This window comes from Penicillium oxalicum, chromosome I, assembly GCF_001723175.1.
Source record: "Penicillium oxalicum strain HP7-1 chromosome I, whole genome shotgun sequence".
NCBI classification, from domain to species: domain Eukaryota; kingdom Fungi; phylum Ascomycota; class Eurotiomycetes; order Eurotiales; family Aspergillaceae; genus Penicillium; species Penicillium oxalicum.
The window spans coordinates 5,351,122-5,374,734 of NC_064650.1; the positions used below are offsets into that span (position 1 = coordinate 5,351,122).

At 51.5% G+C, this 23,613-nt stretch overlaps 7 protein-coding genes across 7 annotated transcripts; 3 read left to right on the forward strand and 4 right to left on the reverse strand.

Moving 5' to 3' along the window:
- Window positions 1-143: 143 nt before the first annotated feature.
- On the reverse strand, window positions 144-1,544 carry POX_a01772 (Hit family protein 1; the record flags this gene model as incomplete). The annotated part of the gene is made up of 6 exons (XM_050110696.1): window positions 144-251; window positions 538-630; window positions 960-1,028; window positions 1,207-1,296; window positions 1,351-1,415; window positions 1,499-1,544. 6 exons carry the CDS (start codon window positions 1,542-1,544, stop codon window positions 144-146), a joined length of 471 nt encoding a protein of 156 aa, XP_049974464.1.
- Window positions 1,545-2,243: 699 nt separating this feature from the next.
- On the reverse strand, window positions 2,244-4,249 carry POX_a01773 (Monooxygenase; the record flags this gene model as incomplete). Its single annotated transcript, XM_050110697.1, has 5 exons — window positions 2,244-2,832; window positions 2,902-3,481; window positions 3,532-4,004; window positions 4,071-4,151; window positions 4,218-4,249. The coding sequence occupies 5 exons, from the start codon at window positions 4,247-4,249 to the stop codon at window positions 2,244-2,246; spliced, it is 1,755 nt and encodes a 584-aa protein (XP_049974465.1).
- A 1,170-nt stretch (window positions 4,250-5,419) lies between these two features.
- On the forward strand, window positions 5,420-7,056 carry POX_a01774 (NADH-ubiquinone oxidoreductase 40 kDa subunit; the record flags this gene model as incomplete). Its single annotated transcript, XM_050110698.1, has 8 exons — window positions 5,420-5,568; window positions 5,634-5,647; window positions 5,718-5,780; window positions 5,850-5,944; window positions 6,012-6,103; window positions 6,173-6,314; window positions 6,373-6,531; window positions 6,619-7,056. 8 exons carry the CDS (start codon window positions 5,420-5,422, stop codon window positions 7,054-7,056), a joined length of 1,152 nt encoding a protein of 383 aa, XP_049974466.1.
- A 424-nt stretch (window positions 7,057-7,480) lies between these two features.
- On the forward strand, window positions 7,481-8,706 carry POX_a01775 (uncharacterized protein; the record flags this gene model as incomplete). Its single annotated transcript, XM_050110699.1, has 2 exons — window positions 7,481-7,799; window positions 7,892-8,706. The coding sequence occupies 2 exons, from the start codon at window positions 7,481-7,483 to the stop codon at window positions 8,704-8,706; spliced, it is 1,134 nt and encodes a 377-aa protein (XP_049974467.1).
- A 580-nt stretch (window positions 8,707-9,286) lies between these two features.
- On the reverse strand, window positions 9,287-11,040 carry POX_a01776 (Mitogen-activated protein kinase; the record flags this gene model as incomplete). Its single annotated transcript, XM_050110700.1, has 4 exons — window positions 9,287-9,315; window positions 9,443-9,790; window positions 9,862-10,439; window positions 10,577-11,040. The coding sequence occupies 4 exons, from the start codon at window positions 11,038-11,040 to the stop codon at window positions 9,287-9,289; spliced, it is 1,419 nt and encodes a 472-aa protein (XP_049974468.1).
- A 4,653-nt stretch (window positions 11,041-15,693) lies between these two features.
- POX_a01777 (Protein transport protein sec24) lies at window positions 15,694-18,644 on the reverse strand (the record flags this gene model as incomplete). The annotated part of the gene is made up of 3 exons (XM_050110701.1): window positions 15,694-16,272; window positions 16,388-18,034; window positions 18,108-18,644. The coding sequence occupies 3 exons, from the start codon at window positions 18,642-18,644 to the stop codon at window positions 15,694-15,696; spliced, it is 2,763 nt and encodes a 920-aa protein (XP_049974469.1).
- A 1,284-nt stretch (window positions 18,645-19,928) lies between these two features.
- On the forward strand, window positions 19,929-22,378 carry POX_a01778 (uncharacterized protein; the record flags this gene model as incomplete). Its single annotated transcript, XM_050110702.1, has 3 exons — window positions 19,929-20,202; window positions 20,312-20,721; window positions 20,798-22,378. The coding sequence occupies 3 exons, from the start codon at window positions 19,929-19,931 to the stop codon at window positions 22,376-22,378; spliced, it is 2,265 nt and encodes a 754-aa protein (XP_049974470.1).
- Window positions 22,379-23,613: the final 1,235 nt, after the last annotated feature.

Genomic DNA, 23,613 nt, shown 5'->3' on the forward strand with positions numbered 1-23,613 from the left:
AAGCGAATAAACCAACACCGTACTCTGATCTGTCACGACCTAAGGTAGAAGAAACCTTGCAGCAGGCCCCACCCCTGGAGACAGGACAAAGGGCACCACGACCGGTGGAACACCCGCTTGACTCAAGTCAATACATGACCTCTTTACATCTTCGACAGAATCTCCTCGTGCAAAGCCTTGAGCTTATCCATCTCCGTCTCCTTGGTGGGCCACTGGATCCCGAGACCTTCTTTCTCGTTCGGTTTGGGGATCTATGTATTCGAGGTAGAAAACGGTTAGTAAGAAGAACATTGACTACTTATTGTCCGAGTAGTGTTTCAAGTCGGAACGACAGATGATATTTTTTTTTCGTCCGCAATCAGGCGAAGGCAAGTAGGGTGCGAAATAGGTGGGTTGGGGTAGAGGGTAGATACGTACCATGTGGAAGTGAACCTGGAATCACGGGGGAGGGTTCTCAAAGTCAGTGGACTGTGGACTCTGCCAAGATACAATGATGCAAGATACAGATTTTCCAAATTGGGGAGGGTGGATACGAACGTGGTCGACAACCTGGTGCGCAATGCGCCCGTTATTTTGGAGAATGTTGAAATCGGTGGCGCCGCTGGCGAGAGCGATCTTTTTGGCGACGGGCTGCGTGATGTGATGGAATTAGCGTCCAAAGGGAAGGTCTTTCGAAAAAAAAAATGATAATGATAATTAAAGAAGAGGTCGGTGTTTTTTTTTCGGTTTAGATCCATTTCGAATCGAATGATTGGAAGGGAGCATGATCGATATCATGGTGCTATAGTGCAAGGACCTTGGGAGGTACTAAGCTCAAGGATGAAGATGACTTGATAGTCCATCCATCTCTCGTCCCGTCCCGTCCCGTCCAGCTTGTCGACCTTCTCACAGTCTTGCTTGTGCGACTTTCTGCGCAAAAAGAAGTTGCAAATGCAATCGTCGGGATTCAATCAACTTACCAGGACTTCCAGAAGATCATCGTCGGGGATGTCGGTCAACTTAGCACCGTGGTACTTGGGAATGACGAGCTACACCACCAAATCAGTCAAATGATTTTGTTCGAACCCAATTCCGAGTGCAGATTTGGCCGCCACAGTGCCCACACAGAGAGCTCGCTCGCTCGCTCGCTACCGGACCAGTCGGCTCTCACAAGATGCCAGCCCGTGTGCACATTCAACCTGAGAAGAGAATGCCGCAAGAACATACCGCATGGCCCCGGCTCAGAGGCTGGATATCAAGGAAAGCAAAGACCTTGTCGCTCTCGAAGAGCTTAAATGAAGGGATATCACCTGGACTCTAGTGGTTAATTGTTGATCGCAAGCTCCAAGCTCTCCAAGCTCAATTCCATACGTCCGCGGCGCGTCGGGCCGGGTCGAGGAGACGAATTATGCGGGGAATTAAGCCATCTGGAAGAGCTTCACGTCACAGTCCCAGCAAAGCTCGGTTGCCGCTCATGGCGGGAGCCCCGGACTTGGCAGTTGGGGAGAGGAGGATTTACCCTTGATGATCTTGCAGAAGATGCAGGCGGCGGAAGAGGAAGACATGATGCTGTTTTGGCGATGGAGGTGGGATGTGTCAAACCGGATTCGTGGGTGGAATTGATCGAGAAAGTTTGGAAGTATTTCAGTAGATGTCAGTTCTACCATATGCGGGGTCAGCTTGCTTAGCTTAAATCGAGGGCTTTCCAATGGCTCAGGTTCGTTCTGTCGAGTGGAGAAAAAGCACATGGTGGAAATTAATCGCTGGTGACGGGAGTCGAACCCTGGCCTGGCGGACACTTCTTAACATGGTTATATGTTAATTAAGGGGCTCTCCCCCGAGGAGTGGGACAGGCTAACATAGAACCCATTTCTTGCCTTTTACCAGAGATGGCCGTGGTTTGCCCACAATACTCCTCTACTCAATCTTTGGACTTACACTGTTACGACACAGTCGTCGTATGTTTTTGGTTTTTTTGGCCTCCTAGGATAGCAAATGCTGCTCCGAGTGTGTTCCAGCTTTTTCTGTTTAATTTTGCCTTGTTTGTGAGCTCGTATTGGTAGGTTTCTGAAAAAAGGTGCGTGTATTTAGTGTTCCAATTCGCGGTGTGCATACGGCCCCCCCCCCCCCCCAAAAAGGAAGAACCACAAAGCCACGGACGTGTGCCACGATGCTCGACACAGTTCTCTTGGGATGTGGTAAAGCAGTTATGAAAGGAAACCACCTGCTCGCCAAATTGCCAGCCACCTTAATTCTTGAGCGATTTACATCACCATTTCCTTTGAAGATAGCAACCCAACTCGGTCCAGCGCAAAGGCAACGGCGTTCAACAATCCGTAGAACAACATGGGGATAAGCCCAAAAAAGATGTTTCCGATAATTCCGCGTCGACGAATGGTCTCTTCCAATTCTGTACGGGCAATTTGCGGTGCAACCGGCGACTTGAATGGACCAAGCAACCGATAGAATGTGACAAAGGAAGCACCAAAACAATAGACGAGGAGGATCCGCAGTCCATGTTCACGGTATAACTCCCAGAGCCCCGGCGCACCACCAAAATCACGGGCAAGTGTACTCATGTAGGCGCTGTGATCTACACCATACTGAATACGGGACCCTTTGGCCGCAAGGAGGTGATAGTGCGGAGAATCTGTCGGCAGATCCATTTTACCCGTAATGAGGGCAGTCCACCACATGGCTTGCTGCTCCGCAATGGGAGGGATTGCTCCGACACCTGGTCGAACGAATCCAATAAAGGCAACGTCTGGATGGGACGGGTTGACAATATTGCGGATCTGGGCATCTGCTGCTGTGGGATAGGTGCCGTCAAGGTACGGGAACGTTTGCTTGTATCTTGCGCGAGGTCAGTTTGGGGTTGATGCGGCCAGGATTGCGCGTTTCAGACGCCAAAGGATAGCTCACCCGCTACAATACACAACACAATCCGGCTTGACCACCCGATTCTTCATTCGCTGCCAATCTTTTCGCTGAGGATTCTCGTGGAAATGAACCTGGCCGGTTTCGTCAATGTACTCTGGCCAGGTACAAGTGTCCACGACGCGGTCCGAGTTGGCGTCCTCTGGTGGATCAATGTAGCGATTTCCAATGCAAGCGAGGAATGGGTTGTGTGTCTTGTATGGCCGGTTGAGGTACGGCATTGCCTTGTTGCTCTTGTTGAGAAAGACGTATGCTCGACCCAACCGCTCTTTCGGGAGACCACCAACATGCTGGTTCATCCCAGCCTGAGTTCCAGTCAGGAACCAGAGGACGCGCTTGATGACAAAGTCAGAGACGAACCAGCGCAGTCGACTCTGAGCGATCGCTCGGTGCACATATGCAGTTTCGAATAGATTGGTGATGAGACCGTCGATGGGAAGACCTCCACTGAACGTCTTACCAAAGACTTGGAATCGGCTTAGTTGCTTCGGGAACGACAGAAAGCCTGTGCGAAAGCACATCATCACTGATTGCGCGTCGGCCTTGATAGACTCGTAGGCAATATCTGCGCGTTGTCAGCAAGAGGAGTTCAAGAGTCAAGCCAGATGGACCGACCCATTGCCGTTTCGCCACACCCGAGGACCAACACATTACGGCCTGCTACCTGAGAGCGGCCTTTGTACTGCGATGAGTGAAACACGTCTCCTTTGATATGCTCGATACCTGGGATGTTGGGGATATTGGGCTCGACATGAAGCCCGGTGCAGACTGCGATGTGGGTACATTCATAGTATCCTTCCGTCGTGTTGTCTGCATCGGTCCTATCGAGATACTTGACCCGATGTTTCCACTCGGAGTCATGTGGTAATCGCTCCACAGAAATGACGGGGCAGTTGAGCTTCATGTGTGCACCCAGGTTAAATCTTGTAACATAAGAGCGAAGATAATCCACGTATCCTGGAAGTGATACATGGTCCGGGCTGTTGAGTGGCAGCCGGTGATCCGAGAAGGTGGTCAACTGTTTGCTGCTGACCAGTTCTGCATTCTCATAGGCTCGATAATTGAAAGTGCCTCCAATATCCGCCTCGCTGTAGAAGTACATGAGTATAAAAGCTCATGGTGAAGTGACTGGGCAGAATCTAATGTATACTCACGCCTCGAAAAGACAAGCTTCAATCTGATGTTCCGATGTTGAAGCTTCAAGCAGGGTCTTGAGGGTTGCCAATCCTCCCGGACTATACATGAAGTAAGGTTAGAACTCGGTGACATCTCATCGATGCTTGCTTAAGATTATAGCTCACCCGCCACCGATGACTGCTACTCGCATTATCATAGTCGACTCGTTTGGAAGAGATTTACTATCTCATTCAGCAGATGTGGGAGGATCTGAGTCGCGGTGTGCAGTCGAGGCCTGTAAGGTTTGGAGCTCTGCTTCTGTGACCGGTTTCCCGCATGGGCGCCAGGACAGATCGGGAAGGTTGGAAGAAGGGTCGATCGCCACATGTCTTTTCTTTTTCTTTTTTTTACTTTTCGCTGCAATGGAGCTCTTTAATATGGGTATCGACTAGAGAGATATGAGAATTAGAGATTCCTGAAGAGTCATGATCAAGATTACGGGGACATGCTTGATCTGATATTGCCAAGAGATTTCGATGATCCGATTGACACTCGGCCATTCTCCATAATTTAGCTGGATGTGGAAGTGACTTGTTCATGCACCCTCAGTCTGGTTAGCTCCCGAGTACTGTGCCTCTCTCGTTGAAAGCTTCCTTCCACAGCACAGCGTATTCCATCGATGGGCAATCAGAGGCTGCATGGTGGAAAATAAATGAGCTCATACTCCAGTAATCAAATGAGGCTTTGGGTGTTGCAATTCTATTCAATGCGACTGTGTAAGAAAAGGGAAATTGTTCATTTGGCTTACATGGTAAAGTGATGATTCTGGCAGTATGTCTCTAGAAGGGGAAATTTTCTATCGAAATGGGGTAATCTCTCCCTGGCAGGTTCACCAGTTGGTAAAGAGAGTTTTGTGGTGACATAAGGCATGCAGTTTTAACAAACCTTTGAGATCTTCAAGTGTTCGGTATTGACCTTACTACAGCATGCGAGGCGCTTAGTATTGTCGCCGTACCGTAGAGGAAAGAGCCTGTCCAATCATAATAGCTGAAATTGTCAGGTCTTGTATAAGATGACCTGCCTTGAGCAGTGATGAAGAATGCCTGGTATCGGTTATGAGTCAAAGTATCAGGAGTGACTACAATCATAGTTTTTTTTTAAAATAGTCCTCTCTACCCATGTTTGGATTCGTCGCAATCGACGCAGGAGGAGGACAGTGCTGGTGCAGCGAGTGGTCACCGAATTAGGACTAGCGCCAGAGTCCCGTGTTCCCGAATTGCAGGCGGGATGGGATCACTGCGAAAGACCCGTTCCAACTGCTTCTCATCAACGCCAGATCGGCAACCAACTCCTCTCCACAAGGTCTCGCGAGCGATCCGTTGAGACCATGCAGAAGTGCCGGTCAATTAACCCTGCTCTGGGGTCCCGAGCCTTCGCTCCCGCCCCGCGCGTCCAGGTCCAGTTCCAGCGTCGCAACCTCCAGGATGTCGCCATTACTCGCACTGGACGGCCCGTTCTGAAGGTTCAAGGTGGTCGGTGAGTGGTCAATGGTGTCTTTGCGTGGTCAATTGTGCTTCACTAACGTGCTTGCGTCCTCTCAGCTCGTCTCTCGGAGGTATCACTCGGCCCTCGCCCCATTCGATCTGGAGCGGCAGTGCGGATTGTACTCACCATTTGCTTTCTAGGCCACACTGCGACTGTCTTTGGTGCCACTGGTTTCTTGGGTCGCTACATTGTCAACAGGCTCGGTACGTTGAATATGATGAACCCGCAGAATCATGCGGGCGAAGAGCAATTGGTCGACTGACATGTCGCAGCTACCCAGGGATGCAATGTGGTGGTTCCCTACCGGGAGGAGATGACCAAGCGTCATCTCAAGGTCACTGGTGACCTGGGCCGTGTTACCTTCATGGTATGGTGGATAATCTTTGACACGACGTACATGGAAGTCAAGAGCGCGGGTCTGACTCGAGCTACAGGAATACGATCTCCGCAACACGCAGTCCATCGAGGAGAGCGTCCGTCACTCTGATGTTGTGTACAACCTCGTTGGTCGCCAATACCCTACCAAGTGAGTTGTGCAAAGCATTGGGCTGAATGTGGTCCCCGATTCGCATGAAAACTGACGGATGGAAACCAGGAACTTCTCCTACGTTGATGTGCACGTGGACGGTGCTGAGCGCATCGCCGAAGCTGTTGCCAAGTACGACGTGGACCGTTTCATCCACGTCTCTTCCTACAATGCGCGCCGCGACTCGCCCTCGGAATTCTTTGCCACCAAGGTGGGTAGAACTGCGCCGGGCCTCCTGTGATCGCGGATGGGATACTGATGTCATCTAGGCCTGGGGTGAGGAGGTTGTTCGCTCAATCTACCCCGAGACCACCATTGTGCGCCCTGCCCCGATGTTCGGATTTGAGGATAACTTGCTGCACAAGCTTGCTGGCAACTCCAACCTGTTCACTGCGAACCACATGCAGGAGCGCTTCTGGCCCGTCCACGTAAGTTGAAACGGTGGAATGCCCCGACTTGGATACGTACACGGGAAGCGGACCCCCATCTAACATGTCTGGTTTTCTCTCCCGTAGGCCATTGACGTGGGTGCTGCCCTCGAGAAGATGCTGCACGACGACAGTACCGTTGGTCAGACGTACGAGCTCTACGGACCCAAGAACTACTCGACTGCCGAGATCGCCGAGCTTGTGGACCGTGAGATTATCAAGAAGCGCACCCACATCAACGTGCCCAAGGCTCTCCTCAAGCCGTTTGCCTACTACCTTAACAAGTACCTGTGGTGGCACACCATGTCCGCGGACGAGGTTGAGCGCGAGTTCCACGACCAGGAGATCGACCCCGAGGCGAAGACCTTTAAGGATCTCGGCATGAACGAGACTGCCGACCTGGCCGACTTGACCTTCCACTACCTGCAGGGATACCGTAGCTCATCCTACTACGATCTTCCTCCGGCGACTGAGCGCGAGCGTCGGGAGGAGAAGAAGTACCTCCACGTGCTGGACGACCAGTAAATGGAGAGCCTCCCTTGAAATGTGTACATAAAGTTATTGGTTTTTTTTTTCTTTCTCTCTCTTTCTCTGTTCCTTAGACGCGAATCTTGGTCTCTCGTGTAGTCTAGGATCTGACCATCAAAACGAGGAAATTTCATTTGTTTACCGAGTACTTGAACTTTTGATCGATGGCCCAGACTCGTGCTGCCGTCGAAGTGTACCAAGACCAAGACTTCCGGGGACCGCGGGCCAAGCTCCGCCCCGCAATCGCAATCGGCGTCGGCATCGGCATCGCAATCGAAAGTCGGCCAACGCTCTCTCCCCTCGTCACCTCCCCTTTGCGATTCTTCCCCGATTCTTAGGCTCTCTCTATCTCTCTTCCTCTCAATTGCGCCCTCAATCAGTCCACTCTCTCATCCAAGGGGAAAAAAAAGAAAAAGAAAGCATGTCCCGTTCTACTCCGATCCTCCTTCTCAAAACCAAATCCTCTCCCCACGATGGCTATCAAGATCACTTTGCAACCAACGGGTTTGATCCTTGCTTTGTACCGGTACTCGAACATCGCTTTCTCGCAGAGAATTTAGCAATTGTACGCCAGCTTTTTGCATCTGGGGCTTTTAACGTTGCGGATACCTCGTCCTCGTCATCGACAATATCACCCTCGACTGCGCCAAGCAATCTCTTTGCCAAAAGATATGGAGGAATGATCTTTACGAGTCAACGTGCCGTGGAGGCTTTTGCGCAGATGATTGAGGATCATGGCCGTATGTCTTTTTCTCCCTCTCCCTCCCTCCCTCTGTCCTTACCAAAAAAAAAGAAAGATAAAGCATTGAAACGCCTCTAACCAGTTTACCAGTCCCACCCTTCACCACTCCATCCCTCCCACTATACACCGTCGGACCAGCCACAGCCCGGGCTCTCACCACCCTCCGCGACAAGCATCTCCCTGGCGCGACCATCCACGGCGAAGATGCCGGTAACGGACAGAATCTGGCCCATTTCATTCTGAACCATTACAATGCCATCTATCCCGCCGCAGACCCAGACACCCATCACACCACTAACAATATCAACAATCATACTCAGAGTGAGAATGATACGAACAACGCGACCAACTCACCTCTCCATCCCCATCCCAAACCCTCCCTCCTCTTCCTCGTCGGTGAACAACGCCGCGATATCATTCCCAAAACCCTCATGGACGCAGACCGTCCCGTACCCGAACGCATCGACGTCGAAGAACTCGTCGTTTATGAAACGGGGGAAATGCAATCCTTCGAGACGGATTTTACCGAGGCGGTTCGTCGGTGCCGCGATGGGAAGATGATCTCGTCTTATTCGTCTTCTGCGAATGACAATTCCCCTTTGACCGTCGACTCCCGCCCACCATTCTGGGTCGTCGTCTTTTCACCAACAGGCTGCGAGGCCATGTTGAGAGTTTTAAAAATGGGACCTTTTGCAGAAGAGCATGAGGATGGGGGGGATGGGAACGCGACGGGTCCATCGGACGTGTTGGTGGCGACGATTGGGCCGACGACGAGGGACTTTTTAAAGGAGCGGTTTGGGTTCGAGGCGCATGTTTGTGCGGAGAGGCCGAGTCCGGAGGGAGTGGAGGAGGGGATTCGGAGCTTTTTTGGCGGAGAGGGGGTGAGTGGGTGGATGAGGTGTTGAGGTTGGGATTGGGATTTGATCTCTTTGGGAGAAGATGAAGTTATTGTACATATATGTCTGCTCCGGGTCGGACTTGGGTCCGTGAGAAAGGATATGCGAGGTGGGTTTGGTAAAAGACCCTGACGTTTTCTCTGTCCATTGTGATCAGAGTAAAGCCTTTCACACTCAACACTCGGGCAATTGGGCAATTGGGTCAACTACTTCTTTCATCCTACTCGGCGGATTGCCACTCACGTCAAGACTCATAAGAATCATCTTGTATGTGTTTTTATTCTTTTTTTTTCAACCATTGGAGTAGATAGGAGAATGGGGTTGATTCCTCTCCAAAATGATTCCATCCCATGTTCCCTGGTTTGTCCGTATGATCCACCACCACATCGAACCCAACCGCCAGACCCATGCGCTGTTTCCCAGATCGTTCATTGCATGCTCAAATCAAAAATTTGGTAAGGAGAAGAAGGAAAAGAAAGGAAAAAAAAAAGGTGGAGGGAGGGGAATAAGAAAATAACAGTCAGAAATAATAATAATAAAAAAAAGAGAGAGATGCGGCTTGGTGATGTTTTCCTTCTCGGCAAGGCTTTCACCGCATGATCTCCTCGTAGATCAACACTGATAGCAAAGAGACGTGTCAGTCAAGAGTACTCAACGTCGGGGGTTTCTTTCCCGGGGTAGACTGGGGTACAGGAACTGCAAAAGAAAAAAAGAAAGAGAAGAAGAAAAAGAGACTCAAACTCACACTTCAATTGTTCTTTGCTCAAGGTATCCTTGTTCTTGTCAAAATCAAAGAATCCCTCGGGAATGGGAGGCGCGGTCGGTTCATCTTCGGGATCATGGTAGGGCTCGAGGTAGGGGTGACGCAGGGCATCCTCGACGGAGATGCGCTTGGCGGGATTAAAGGCCAGCAGCTTCTCCAGCAGATCCAGAGCCAGGTCGTTGCTCTTGGGGAACAGCGCACGGAACGGAATCTTCTTCTTGAACGGGAGCGAGCGAATGTACTCGCGGGCGCGTCGGGACTTGATGCCGTAGTAATCCTCCATGGTGGGCGTGCCGAGGACATCCAAGATGAGGGTCAACTGATGATGATCTAGCACGCGGAGAGAAAGAGAGGGGTCAGCGTGAGTGCAACGGAGGGACGGGACAGAACATCACACGTACAGTCCTTGCCGGGGAAGAGGGGTTTGCCGCTCAGCATCTCGGCCAGAATACAGCCCACACTCCACACGTCGATCGCCTTGGTGTATTCCTTAAAGGTCAACATGATCTCCGGCGCACGGTACCAGCGGGTGGCCACATATTCCGTCATGAAGCCCGAGTTGTCATCCGTGGAGGCGGCCGACCGAGCGAGACCAAAATCACACACTTTGAGATCACAGTTGGCATTCAGCAGCAGGTTGGATGGCTTCAGATCTCGGTGCAACACATTGGCCGAGTGCATGGCCTTCAAGGCACGCAGGGTCTGGTAGATGAAGTATTGGCAGTGGTCGTCGGATAGATCCTGGGTGCGAATGACACGGTGCATATCGGTTTCCATGAGTTCCTGGATCAGGTACACCTCATTGAACCCCTCGTAGTTGCGGGGTCGTTGGATGTCCAGGATGGAGATGATATTCTCGTGGTTGAAGTAGCGCAGCAGCTTCATCTCCCGCAGGGTTCGCAGGCAGAACATGGAGTGGTCAAAGGGGGTGATCTTCTTGATGGCGACCTTTTGGCCCGAGGGCTTGTGAATGGCGGAGCTGTGGAGGGTATGCATGGTGAGAAGGAGAGGTTCCATGGCATATATATACAGATGGATCCCCACCCCCATCAAGGATGTTCCGATATCCTCGTCTGGGGTGATAGGGTGAGGGAGGGGGGGATTTGCATTGCTTACCAGACCACACCGTATGCACCCTCTCCAATGACATCCTGAATCTCATATTGCTCCGACACGTTGAAGGAGATCTTTCGGGAGCCTCCCGAGGGGGGCTGTTGAACCATGGTGTCGGTGCTGGAAGCGCAAAACTGGGAAGGGTGGTTAGCTCGATGAAGCTTGTTCTTCACTCGACGGACCAAGCGAAAGAGTGGGTAGAGGATCAGATGCCATGCATCAGGGAGGGCGAGAGCTTCCATCTTGATGTCGATGTGATCATTCGATTTGAACCAGATGCCGTGAGCGAGCGAGAGAGGAGGAGAGAGAGAGGCAGAGAAAGAGACATGGTTGACCTCCCAGGCACGCTGTTTTATGAAGGCGATGGCATCCACGAGTTTCCAGTCCCTCAGTCGAGAGCCGGAAGACGCCAGACCAGTCCGACTGATCGGTGCCATCGAATCCCAAGTTGTCCATCGCCGCATCATGACGAAGGCAATCGACCAGAAGATGGGACAAACCCAGACCGCGTAACGAGAGGAGGGGAAGCGGATTAGCTCACCTTTTGTGTTTTTTGTTTTTTCTTTGTTGCGCCGAGTGCCGGTGGTGAATGCTCTTCTGAACGTCAGTGTCTTTATTCAGGACCAGAGTGATCCCGTCTCGGCACAGTTGTGACGCAGAAAGGTGTGGTGGAAAGGAAGAGAGTCGACGTGGGTGGATTGAACTAGCTTTCAGGATTCACGATGGTCAGGGGAAAGGAGGAGAGAGAGTAGTGGGGAATGAGGAGCGGATTGGATTCCAAGAGGATGAGAGGTACGGAACCGCAGTCCTTTGGATCTGCAGAGTGTGATTTACAGGTGAATCTTGGAAGAATTGGGGAAACAAGAAGATGGGAGATGGAAAAGAAAAAAAAGGCAAAAAAGAAAAATCAAAAACGATCGCCTAGCTTTCAGATCCGGCACTGTTTGAAGAAGATGAAGCTTGCAGTGGGGGGGAAAGAGGCACAGGAAGTAGAAGCCGAGGCGGGGGAAACTTCTCGGGCGGGATGATCACCAGATAAACAATCCACGATCGGGTGATGGAGACCTGAGAATGTGGTTCTGGAGACCCTGTCCACAGAGAGGAAAGAAACACAGGACTCACTTGATTCTGCAGAGAAGCAGCTGGCACCAACACCGTTCCAGGTATGATCAGAAAGGGGAGGAGGAAGAGAGAGAGGGAGAGAGAGAGAGCAACGTGGGAGGTGGGGGGAGAGGAACAGTCGTACAAAGAGCCCAAAGTCCCCCCCAAAGCTGCAGGAGAAAAAGAAGGAGAGCAATCAAATTCCACGGAACTCAGCCACGGGCCGTGTGTCGGAGTGGGGCCAGATGAGTAGTCGCAGTTGGAGAGAAGAGCTTGGAGAGAAAAAGGGCGCTGGAGACCAGGCGAGGTGGTGATGGTTGAAGTCCACTCGCCAGATGATAAGAGATTCACACAAGGGAGACGAAGTGATGGGAGGATTTATAGCCCAAAGTCTGCCTTGATGCGATGCTCTTCTATCACATCAATTTGACCACGGTGATCCGATAGACGGGGAGGATGGTAAGCATACTCTACCTATACTAGATGAGCCGAGAAAAGGGAGCCTGTCATGTTCCCCCGGTCATTCGGAGAAGTCCATGGATAGGAATCATGATTCACGACGATGCTCCAACGGAACCGGAGAATGTCTACCTACTTCAATGAGGGTGGTCTCTCCAGAGTCGACTGTCTCTTGGAAACTCACGAGATCCCGCACCGACACCTCTCTGGTGGTGAGGTGCACGAGTGCACCGGTTGAAACGCCTCTCCACTCGCGAGATGAACGGGTCTGATCCTATCAAGCACTGGTTGCACCCCCCCCCAGAGGTCTCAACTGAGCATCCATTGAATTCAAGAAAAGGGTCTCCTGTATCATGCTATAATTCCCCGTCTTATTCACTCACTGATGAATCACAAGATCTCCTTTCCCTGGTGGATCCGACAGAAATTCTTCTCCCTATCCACTCATTCATCCATTCTCCTTCCACTCTGCGACTGGTGTTTAATACTACCTGGTCCTTCGGAAGCCATCAATGTAGTGTAGGTGGCAGTGTGTGCTGTGAAGCAAGAGGTGTCGATCGGGCCCTATCGGGATGTGACTACGATCAACGCTTCAGATGCAGGTGACCAGAGACCTCTTGGAAAAAGTTTATCCGCTGGATTCTCCAGTGTAGACCCGAGATCCAGACCATGGTGATTGCCTGGACCTGAGTCGTCAGTGATGACCGGAGAGGCTTACTGTGATGGACGATGGACAGTGGAACTAAGCCTCCCGAGTCGGGCAGAAGAGTGGCTCGGGGCATGTACCGTACATTACTGTGGGAGGTCTTACAGATCCGTGATGTGTGAGACCAATCACATTGTATCGAGGATTCCCGCTCTGAACCAGAAAACCCTTCAGAAGATCCAAAGTTGTTCCTGGACACTCCACAGACTCCTCTCATACCAGGATGAGCAGAGTCGGAGACGGAGTCACAGTAGTATTTGCACCATCCAACCTCTAAACAGGCTGGTCCATACATGTCTTGACTTTGCTATATCTTCCTCCCCTCAGGATCTCAATCCATCAACATGCACTTGGCCAGATGCAAACTTGAATCAAACCAGACGTCATGTTCTCCATGCAGCACCAGCCCTACAATGCACACTCAAGTTGCACCCCTGCCTCTCTCATCTGTCATCCCGTCATTCCCTAGGGGGGGAAAAAGGGTACTTTGGTCTCGGCCAGACACACAAAAAGTCCCAGGAGACAGGTCAGATCCATCTCATCCTTGAGGATGTCCTGGGAGCCGTGTATTCAAAATCTCCCAACCCATCACCAACTGTCCATCTTTAACATATGAATGAATAGTACCACTACCGAGTCCAGATGTCCATCCGTTTCCGATTTGCAGTGCCAACCAACCCACCCCACCAAAATAAAATAAAAAAACAACCAAAAAAAACAAAGTTTCCGCCACCAGCGCCAAACGGCGTCCTCTCGCCGGCCTGTCGCACGTTGACATTCGCAAGTGCTAACCCGCGCTACTGTCGGAGGGGGTGGAATTGGTCACTATCACTTCCGGGGACGCTTTTTTCCCCTCAGGCCATGCAGGGCCCCCCGAGCTGTCTGAGAATAATCAGGATGATAGTCCATAGGAACAATCATTATCCTGATTCCCCTTTCTCTTTTACTTTTGGAAATAATAACTGTATCCAACTGTTGGTCCTATTTCTGATTTGAAAATCACCCCCTCCTACACACATGGTTCAGACTTATAGAGTAGCCAAGGAACTAGAGTAGAATACTGTTCATCAAATATAGTAGGCTCTCAATCCCCCCCCCCCCCCCTCTCATCATCCATCTCAAACCACACCCACAGCCACATGAATGGAAGCTCCATCTTTTTTTGTCTCATACACACCATCAACCCCCTGGCACGTTTCATCCATGAAATTCTGTCCTCCCCCCCCCCCTTCTCTCTCTCTCCCTCTCCAATTAACATAAAAGAATAAGTCTTGAAATTCAGAAAAAAAAACCAATCTCTCCCTCTTCTTGTTCTTCACCTTCGCCCCCTCTCCCTGAAATTCAAGCTAGAAACTGAATTAATCCCCCCTCCAAAAAGAGAATCACTAGCTTCTAATTGACCGTGGTCCCATACAATTGTAGGGGGAGGGAGCGTATACTCCTACCATTCTTGATATTGTACCATTGTAGTAGAGTATTTATCTACATGGCTAGTTCTAGTTGTCCGCCCGGCACTGCCAATTCAAACTCATGACTACCATCTATGTATTAGGTGGCACCTACTAGTACATACCTTGGCAAGGTTGGATCGGACGAGAGCCTCTCGTAACCCGCCTGCCGACATTGAAAGCTACACTCCACTTTACTTAGCTTTGATCTTGAAATAGAAGTAGAAGAGAATCAATATCTTGAAAATCTACTTATATCTACCTAGATACTATTCTCTAACAATTGAGACAAAAGCTGCCCGGCCCACGAAAGAAAGGGCCCCCCCCTCCCTTTCCAAAACCACACTGTACCCCCAGCCCCTACCCCTACTGTACTCCAAAAGTAGCAGCGCGGATCCTTATCGAGCCCAAGTCTCGAATCGAAAAATGCGTCACTCGTACCCTTGAATTTCCACTGCACCTCTCAAGTGTCAAGAGAATTGCCAATAATGGATTACAATTGTTACCCCCCCCCCCCCCCCCCAAAAAACCACACAGCCATCTTTGCATTTTGCACCTCTGCTGTAAAGGTAAACAAGGTGTCGGACAAGTGTACTCGGTACAACGATCATCACTGCCCAGGAAGCCCGACCGTCTTTGCGGTATGTACTCGATTTTAGGATCTTGGTGGAGCCGCTGGCGACTTGGACTCTTCAAACACCGGGCTCCCCCTTGGTCTGGACGAGTTGAAACGGACCATTCGGGAAGGGAGGGCGGGCATGAATTTGAAAGGGAACAAGAAGATTCAAAAAAAAATAAGAGCGCGGTCAGTCTGATCCGCTTTCTTTCCGTGGGTGGGTCATGAATATGATCTAATACGAGGCGGAGATGCAAACTCATAGAGTAGGACGGGCCCAAAACGACAGCCGTTGGGGTTTGGTGGTTTCCAATTATTATAACTACGGGCGGGAGAGGAGGAACGAAAATCCACCGACGAGCCGAAAATGCATCATCAACGCAATCAGAGGCAAAGCAGAGATCTACTGTGTTCGCGCAGAGGATGGAGACGAAGAAGGAAAGATGGACAGAGTCCGAAAAAAAAAAGGTTGTCAGATATCCGACCCCTTCATCCGTAATGGTACAGGTAGTCGTTGAAAGCAAGAGGAGGCACATAGACATTCATAACGGAGGAGGGAGAAGAGGGAGTATAGATGGACACGACGGTCTCGGGGCATCGACCACGGACGAGGAGAGAGAGGAAAACACAAAAGCAGAACATCAAGAGGAAGAGCATTTTATTGCACAACCTGGACGAGCAAAAAGCAGTCAGTCGTCATGCACGTAGATAGACCGGAGGGGGGAACGAGAGCCAAAGTATACACAGATCAGGGAGCCCCCAAGAGAGAAGAACGAAAAGAAATATGGTATCAGCATACCTTCTCCCGCAGTGTGGTCATCCATTGGTCTAAGCTCACACTCTGGTCGGCCCGGTCCTCCACCAACATCGTCTGAGCCCACAGACGCAGACCAGGCTCGCCATCCTCGCGAACGACGTAGAGGTGAGGCACAATCATGCTGCCCACTCCCTTGGAGCGGTGGTCCCGACTCTTCTCAATCACCGCACGCACACGCTGGTTGAACTCATTTTCGACCACGGGCAGAGTCGTCTTGCCCACGCGAAGCTGGTTCCGGTCGGGAACGCCAAACACGTCGTCAATCAGCTGAGGGACGGCGTCCCGGCCAACCCACAGGAATTGAGTCTGGCCGTCGTCAATCAAGTAGAGACCGTACGAGGCGATACGGCCCGAGGACAGATTCACGGTAGGTGGCAGGGCAATCTCGCCGCTCTGCTCATCAGGCACACCGGCATTGTCGGGCATATCGTGAAGGGAGTACATCCGGGGGTAAATGTATTGAATGAGCAGAGGCAGAGGTAGGGTAGAGAGCAAGCAGAGAGCAGCGGATCGCATGTCTGTTGGAATCTGTGCAGACTTGCGAAGACCCAGCTACAGAGACGGGATCATGTTAGCAGAGCGTCCTTTGTGCGGGGAGAAAAGCAAAGGATGGACAACATCCATCCAGGACGAGATGCGGGAAGAGCACAAGAGACAAAAGACTTACGTTCTTGATCAAGGCAAGGAAAAGAACAGGTAGCCCACGCAGGTTGGCCGGGAATTGCAGACCACTGCCACTGACGCTGCCGCCGGCGAGTTCCTTACGGTAGGTGGAAAGCAACTCGATGATCTTCGTCTGCAGAGCTTCGCGAGCCGGCTCCAGACCGCTGCTCAGCGCACGCTCAACGGCCTTGTGGCTGAAGAAAGTGGCGATAGCCTGTTGGTCCGCAGAGGCATAGATGTCGGCCAAGTTGGTCGTGGTCGGCAGGGCGACGGTGATGACTCGGATGCGGCGCTCGCCATTGCAGGTAGTGTGGAGAACGGCGGCCTGCAGGCACACGACGGGCTTGGCAACGGTTTCGTCGATGGCAACTTCGACAACGTAGGCCTGGTCGCGAGGGAAGGCGGGAAACGCGCAGAGATCGGAACTACGGTTGAAGAAGTTTCCATAGAAGGTACTCATGCGAAGGCCGGTGGTGGCCCGGACACGGAGCACCGCCTCGAGACCAATCTCGGATGAAAGATACTCGGAGAACTCACGAGCAAACTTAATGGCATCTTCCGGCCGAGCCGCGTTCCAACCGGGGTAGAAGTAGGTCTGACCACCAGTGTAACGAGGCAAGCAGCTCAAAGACGCAACGTCCTGGTACTGAGAAGAGAAAAGGAACATGTCGACCGAGACCTGCGCCTTGGAGCACTCTACGGCGAAGCTCTTGTAGAAAGCGTTGGCGGTCTGCAAGAGGGCCGACTCTTTGCTCGTACCCAGCACCTTCTTGTCCTCACGCATCGTAAGCGCTCCGTGGCCAACGTTGGGCAACGAGGCGCTCAAAACGGTCATCTTGCCTCCCACGGGAGAAATCAATTTGTAACCGGCGCGCAAAGCCGAGCCCATGGCGCAGCTGTTGTTTTGGGTGTTCTGGAACATCTCCTGGAGCTTATTGAGGAATGTCTCGATATTCTCCCGACACTCACTCAACGTCACAAGTAGATCACCCGGAATAGGCAGGAAAGGTTCCTCGAGGTCGCTAATCACAAGCATACGAGGGTCCGAGCTGGGCGATCCGTCGCGCGGAATGCTAAAGTAGTGCAGACTCGAGTCGACGGCAATGAATCCTAGGCGTGTTCGGCGGTCTGCGTTGGGAATGCGGTCAAGGCTCTCCAGAATACAACGGGCACTGGTGGCCAGAAGGCCACTGGTCACCGAAGCGTAGCTGACATCGATCAAGAAAAGGTACACCAACGGCTGCGGTGGGCGGACCATGTACTCCTGTGGCGCAACAAACTCAACCATGCTGTAGTTCAGGTCGGCGCGGAGCGACCGGTCTGCAGGCTTTTGTTGTGTCGCATCCCAGTCAAAGGCTTGGGGAACGTCATTCGTCAAATTACACATGTTGCAACGCCAGCGGTGTCCATGGTCGAGGAACGTAACGAAGGGGTTGATGTAAGAGCGGCAGCGTCTGCATCGCGAGATGACCTGATCCGGAATGACGGGGATGGGATCTTCGGCGTCGTGTAGCGCACCGTAGGGCTGAATAACTAGAGCGAAAGGCAGTTTCGACTTCTTGAGGAGTGAGTTATTCGTGGGGACAGCGTTCAGGGTTGAACGCATATACTTGGGCGGGCAATTGGCGGTAGTAGACTCGAAAACACTGCTCTGTAAGGCAGACTAGTCAGCCATTGTGGCCATTTTTTTTCTCACCTGGCGAGTCGAATACCTATGCACATACCTGTGGAGGCAAGACAATGGGAGGAGGAGGATATTCCAGCTCGGCGACATTGAAGGGCTGGGAGATAAGGTCCGTTGGGTAGAGCTGGTTGAGCTGGACGTGACGTTGGGGCTGCGCGGCGGGCTGCATTGGTGCTGGGGGCATGTGGTGCGGCTCGCTCACGCCCATTCCACCAAACTGCTGTGTCATCTGGGTGACAGTCGGATCTACTGGAGCGCCATAGCCTTGTGCCACCGGTTGCATTGGAGCTGGGTCGGCGCCGAAGGCCGGTTGTTGGTATCCCGCAACTGGAGGCTGTGGGGGATAGGCACCGTAAGCTCCCCCGGCGGGAGGCTGACCTCCTAGGGCAGCATTGGCCCCAGAACCAAACCCAAATGCCTCACCAGCATACGCTCGCTTCTTCTTGCCACCAGCGCCGGTAGCCGGTGCTGGCTGCGGCGGCGTGGCAGACTGCTGCTGGAGGGCGGGATCTGGAGAGCCATAGCCTGGCAGGTCATACCCTCCCTGGGGAGGGTAACCCCCTTGTGGAGCGGCCATGAAGATCTGCTAGCTGGGTTGAGCTTTGGATATTTCCACAATCAGATTTCTCCGCGAGGGAAGGAGAGTCGAGTCCGGCGACAGATGTGAAGGTGAGGGAGAGTGGTTGCGAATTGAGATGGGGTTGCGGGTGGCACAGTTGAGCTTCGCTAGAACCCCACAATCAGCTTGGGCACGAGATAATTCTCGATCGAGAGGCAGACAATAGGCGAAAACGAGGCAATAAAATGGAACTTGGAATCAATGATTGATTCCCCTGCAGACCAGACTTAGAACTTACTAATACCAGACGAACGACCTTGGGTCTACGGCGGGGGGGAAGGAGAGCAAAGGAGGCGGTGATGGCGAAGGTGGCCTTTCGACTGGGGGTGACGGGCCAATCACGAGTGGGGAGACCACACAGTAACCCAGTCGCGGACAACTGGGAAGTATAACTTTGACCTCGTTGAAGATGCATGAATGGAGCTCTTAAGAGGTATTCCATCTAAGGTCCATAGGCACTAATGAAGAAACTCAATAATGGGCGCAAGATTCAGAGTTGCTGGACATATATAAAGAGTGGGGATAGTGCTTTCCAAGGGAATCGAGTAGAGATTCAACCCACCATCTCCTGTTTCCATTATGACTTCAAATAGCCGTTCTATATATATATTCAATTCTCTGGATAATGAAATCACCACAGGGATGTGTTTCTCTCCAAATAATCTACCGATTTGTCAAGGTCACCATGGCTTGGGGGAATGGAGAGGTCTTCTAAGTTGGAAAGAAAGGCGCTGACTTGGTTATAGTACACTTTGAGGTGTGCTCTCACAATGAACGATTTAGAGAGAGATCTCAAACATGGCCCAAGCTTTTCGAGAAACAACTCCGAAACTCAACTTGACATACATCCGAGTCTTTATATGGGTGCTTGGAAGAGACCAATCCAGACTTCAAGTAAAAAGATGATATAGCAGAGGACGAGTCGGAATGTAGAAGAGTGGTTGCCCGGTCAACACTAACCCACCACACTCGACTTCCGCATCGCACGAACGATCCACACGTCCCAATGTCAATCCTGCATCGTCATTCACCGAACGGGGCCAATTCGCGAATTTCTGCACTTGGAGGAGTTTAATCAATCTGACTTCTTTTTGCAGTGCTTTAAATTTGGTCTTTTTTCCAGTTCTGAAAATTCACATCTTTTCGCAAGTGTCAGCAAGGGACTCGAGCAGTCATTGAGGTCAGGTGGTATTCAAGTTACAGCGCGATTGGTCAACCACGTTGGATGATTTGTTTGTCAACATGAGCGTTCGGGTCGTTGCACGTGTACGACCACTTCTCAAGTCCGAACGCGACCTCGATGTTATTCTTCGCACAGGTGCCTCGACAAGCGCCACAGATGTCAAGTCACGCGAGTCCCTGACCCTGACCGATGATCGCAAATTGGCCGCGTTGAGAGACCGGGATAATATCGTTCGCATCCCCAATCCAAAGAATGAAGGCGAGGAATATTCCTTCCAATTCAATGCGGTTTACGACGCCGATGTCACGCAACAGGAGCTTTTCGACGCAGAGGGTGAGTGGGACCAACACAAACACGACGGCAGCAGAATGATCGGGCGTTTCCCATCCCCCCCTTTCAGCATAACAAAATACCATTGCTTACTTGTGATGCGCCCCAATAGTTGCTCCCACGATTAAGCATCTTTTCAGTGGATTCGATGTCACCCTATTCGCATACGGTGTCACCGGAACCGGCAAGACACACACGATGCGCGGCGGTAAAAGCCTCGCGGACCGAGGTGTCATTCCCCGACTCCTGAGTGGCATTTATAGACGCAGCCGGAAACTGGAAAAGGAGAGTAATGGAGAGACAACCGTGCAGGTCTCACTGAGTTACTACGAAATATACAACGACAAGGTCTTTGATTTGTTCGAGCCGCCTGAGAAGCGCACATTGGCGGGGTTGCCGTTGCGAGATAATGGGGGGAAGACCGTCGTTTGTGGACTGACGGAGAAACCGTGTACAAGTCTGAAGGAGTTTGAGAGCCTATATGACCAGGCCAACACTAATCGCTCGACATCCGCGACAAAGGTGAGGGTTCCTGAGCTCGACGATTCTTGCCCACAAGCCCGTGATGCTGACACCGTTTTTTTTCCAAATCACCTAGCTCAATGCGCACTCGTCACGATCGCATGCAATTCTTGGTGTCAAAATCACCGTGACGACTCCGGAAAAGACTCGCGTCAGCACCGCCTCAGCGATTGATCTTGCTGGCTCAGAAGATAATCGGCGAACGGAGAATGACAAAGAGCGGATGGTGGAGTCAGCCAGCATCAACAAGAGTCTCTTTGTTCTCGCCCAATGCGTCGAAGCGATCACCAAGAAACAGAGCCGCATTCCTTATCGCGAGTCGAAGATGACGCGAATTTTGTCTTTGGGACAGAACAACGGTCTCACGATCATGATCCTGAATCTGGCCCCCGTGCGGTCTTACCATTTGGACACGATAAGTTCCCTCAACGTCGCCAACCGAACGAGAAAAATTGAAGTGCGGGAAGTTGAGAATGATCCCATCTTCAAGGGACCAGCGCGGCCTGCAATGCGGCCATCGCTGGCTGCTACACGAAAGCCTCTCCAACCGCTCACTGCTTCGCTTCACGTGAACATGCCCATGGCCGTCACCAAAGACCCATCCAAGAAAGATAACGAAAAACCCCTCAAGGCATTCAATATCTACTCTGATCGAACGCAATCAAAGACCGTTGCACAAATCCGGAAACCAGACGCCCCCAAGAAGACATCACTCTCCGGAGAGGGGCATCCAATCCGTACACTCAAGCCTCCTCGCCCCAGCTACGCACCCTCTCAGCTCAACTACGGCGACATCTCCGCCGCCCGAATTGAGGAAATGGTCGAGAAGAAGGTGGAGGAGATTCTTGCGGTACGGGCTATCAACGAGCAATCACGCCATACCCAGGTGCACGAGTTGAATGAGAAACTTCAACGTCGATTGGAACAACTCGAGCAACGAATCGAGGGCACAGAGGATGCTCGCGCCGAGGGGTTGTCATACTTGCTCATGGCCAAACAGCACCAGGCTCGCGGGGAACTCACCTCGGCACTAAGGATGTACTCGCTAGCGCTGCCTCATTTCCCGCACAATGAGAAACTCGCTTCCAAGATTGCGACTCTGAAAGAGCGCCTGCAAGGAAAGGCGAACATTCGACAATCCATGGCTCACGTTTCACCTCCGAAGGGGAAATTTGGGAGTATGCTCAGTCTGAAAAAGGAGCCAACTGTAACACTCGGAAAGCGACAAGCGGATGAGCTGGAGCTGGACATGATCAACGAAGCCAATGGTGATGAGTTGATGAGTGAGGAAGACACCATGTTTCCCCAAGCGAAAAAACGTGCGACGTCCAAAGCTCTCCAATCCCATGACCATGACGAGGACTTGAGTGCACTGGACGACCACCAGGATCCCGCAATCTCTCCGCGGACCGTTCATCTTCTCTCGATCATCAATTCCCGCGACGTGAGCCAGATCAGATTATTGAAGGGTGTTGGGGCCAAGAAAGCAGAGGCCATCGTTGACTGCCTGTGTGAAATGGACCAGACACTGCCAGACCCAGAGGATGAATCCACGTTGGATCAGCAGTTTCAAGTGAGCAGTCTGGCTGAGCTGAGTACATTGAAGGGGGTGGGGGTGCGGACGGTGGAAAATATGCGCAACGGAGTGCTAGTTTGATACTTGCGTTTCGAAGCGAAATATTTCAAGAGAAAGACCATGCTGGCTTGTGTCTTCCATGCATCTTGCTTTAGCGCCGGTGCCTGGGCGTTTTTTTTTTTGCTTGTTTTCTTCTTTTTGCTCGGCTCGAGGAGTTCTCAAGAGCTTGATTGATCTTGTTGGCGGTTTATTAGATGATGACGGCGATGAGTCTTTGTGCTTTCACTTCTTTTGTAATTTTCCTCCCCCCTTGGTGTCGGAACCAATTTCAGTTCCTCCTATCTCAGTCCTCTCCTGGCCAAGAGGAGAGAGGCCTACATTTTCACTATGGTATCCCTGAATCACCAAAGATTCTGGTATCTACCGTCGAATCATCTATCGAAATGCCCTTCAAATAGTTTTGGATTAGGGACCATTGCTCTAGCCGAGAAATCGAGCAATGAGCAAACCTGTGAAGTAAATGAGTATTTCCCAGAGAATGATCTAGGTACCAGAGGAGGATCACAGAGTCATGGATTTCGGTTCAATTACCCTTCAAATCTCTCCGATGATTCCTTTCCTAACCCGAACGTCATGGGCTATACTCATGCTTAGCCTCTCAATACCCAAAACCACCCGAAAATAAATGCAAGCTCTGGTCTTCCATATTGCTTCCATTCATTCACATCCTCTTTGTCAACTGGTCTACTGGCCTACTCCCAATTGGTGCAGAGTACAAGTTGATCCAAGATAGTTGCTCTTCCGGTCGATTCATGCCATATTGATGGACTGGGACGAGCGTGCCCAAGCTTCTCACTACGCCCAGTCCCTTTCCTGGGCGCCGGACAGTTTACAACAGCGTCAAGGGCCCGCGAATTGAGACCTGGGTTTCGACATTTCGAGATAATCGGCCATAAAAGATTGTCGTAGATTCCTGCGGATCGTTCAACTGGAGTTGCAGAATGAAATTCAATGATGGTGTACAATAGGAGAGCTTGTTTCGTAATGGAAGCAAATGCTGCACAGTCATGGGAAATCGGCCAGGAGCATCTGAAATCAAAGAGGATTTTTTTTGAAGCATCGGACGGTGTCATCTTCAATGGGCTACGCAACACAGAAATATTTCTGTGTCTGGTCAAGACCGAGACTGGTCGGCTGAAGCGTGGGAAGGAGTCAACGCAGCGGGACTCGTCTTGCAATTCTAGTGCAAGAACTCATACTCAGAAATCAGTTGAACGCCCCCCCCCCCCCCCCCTCCCCGATATTCGTTGAGATAT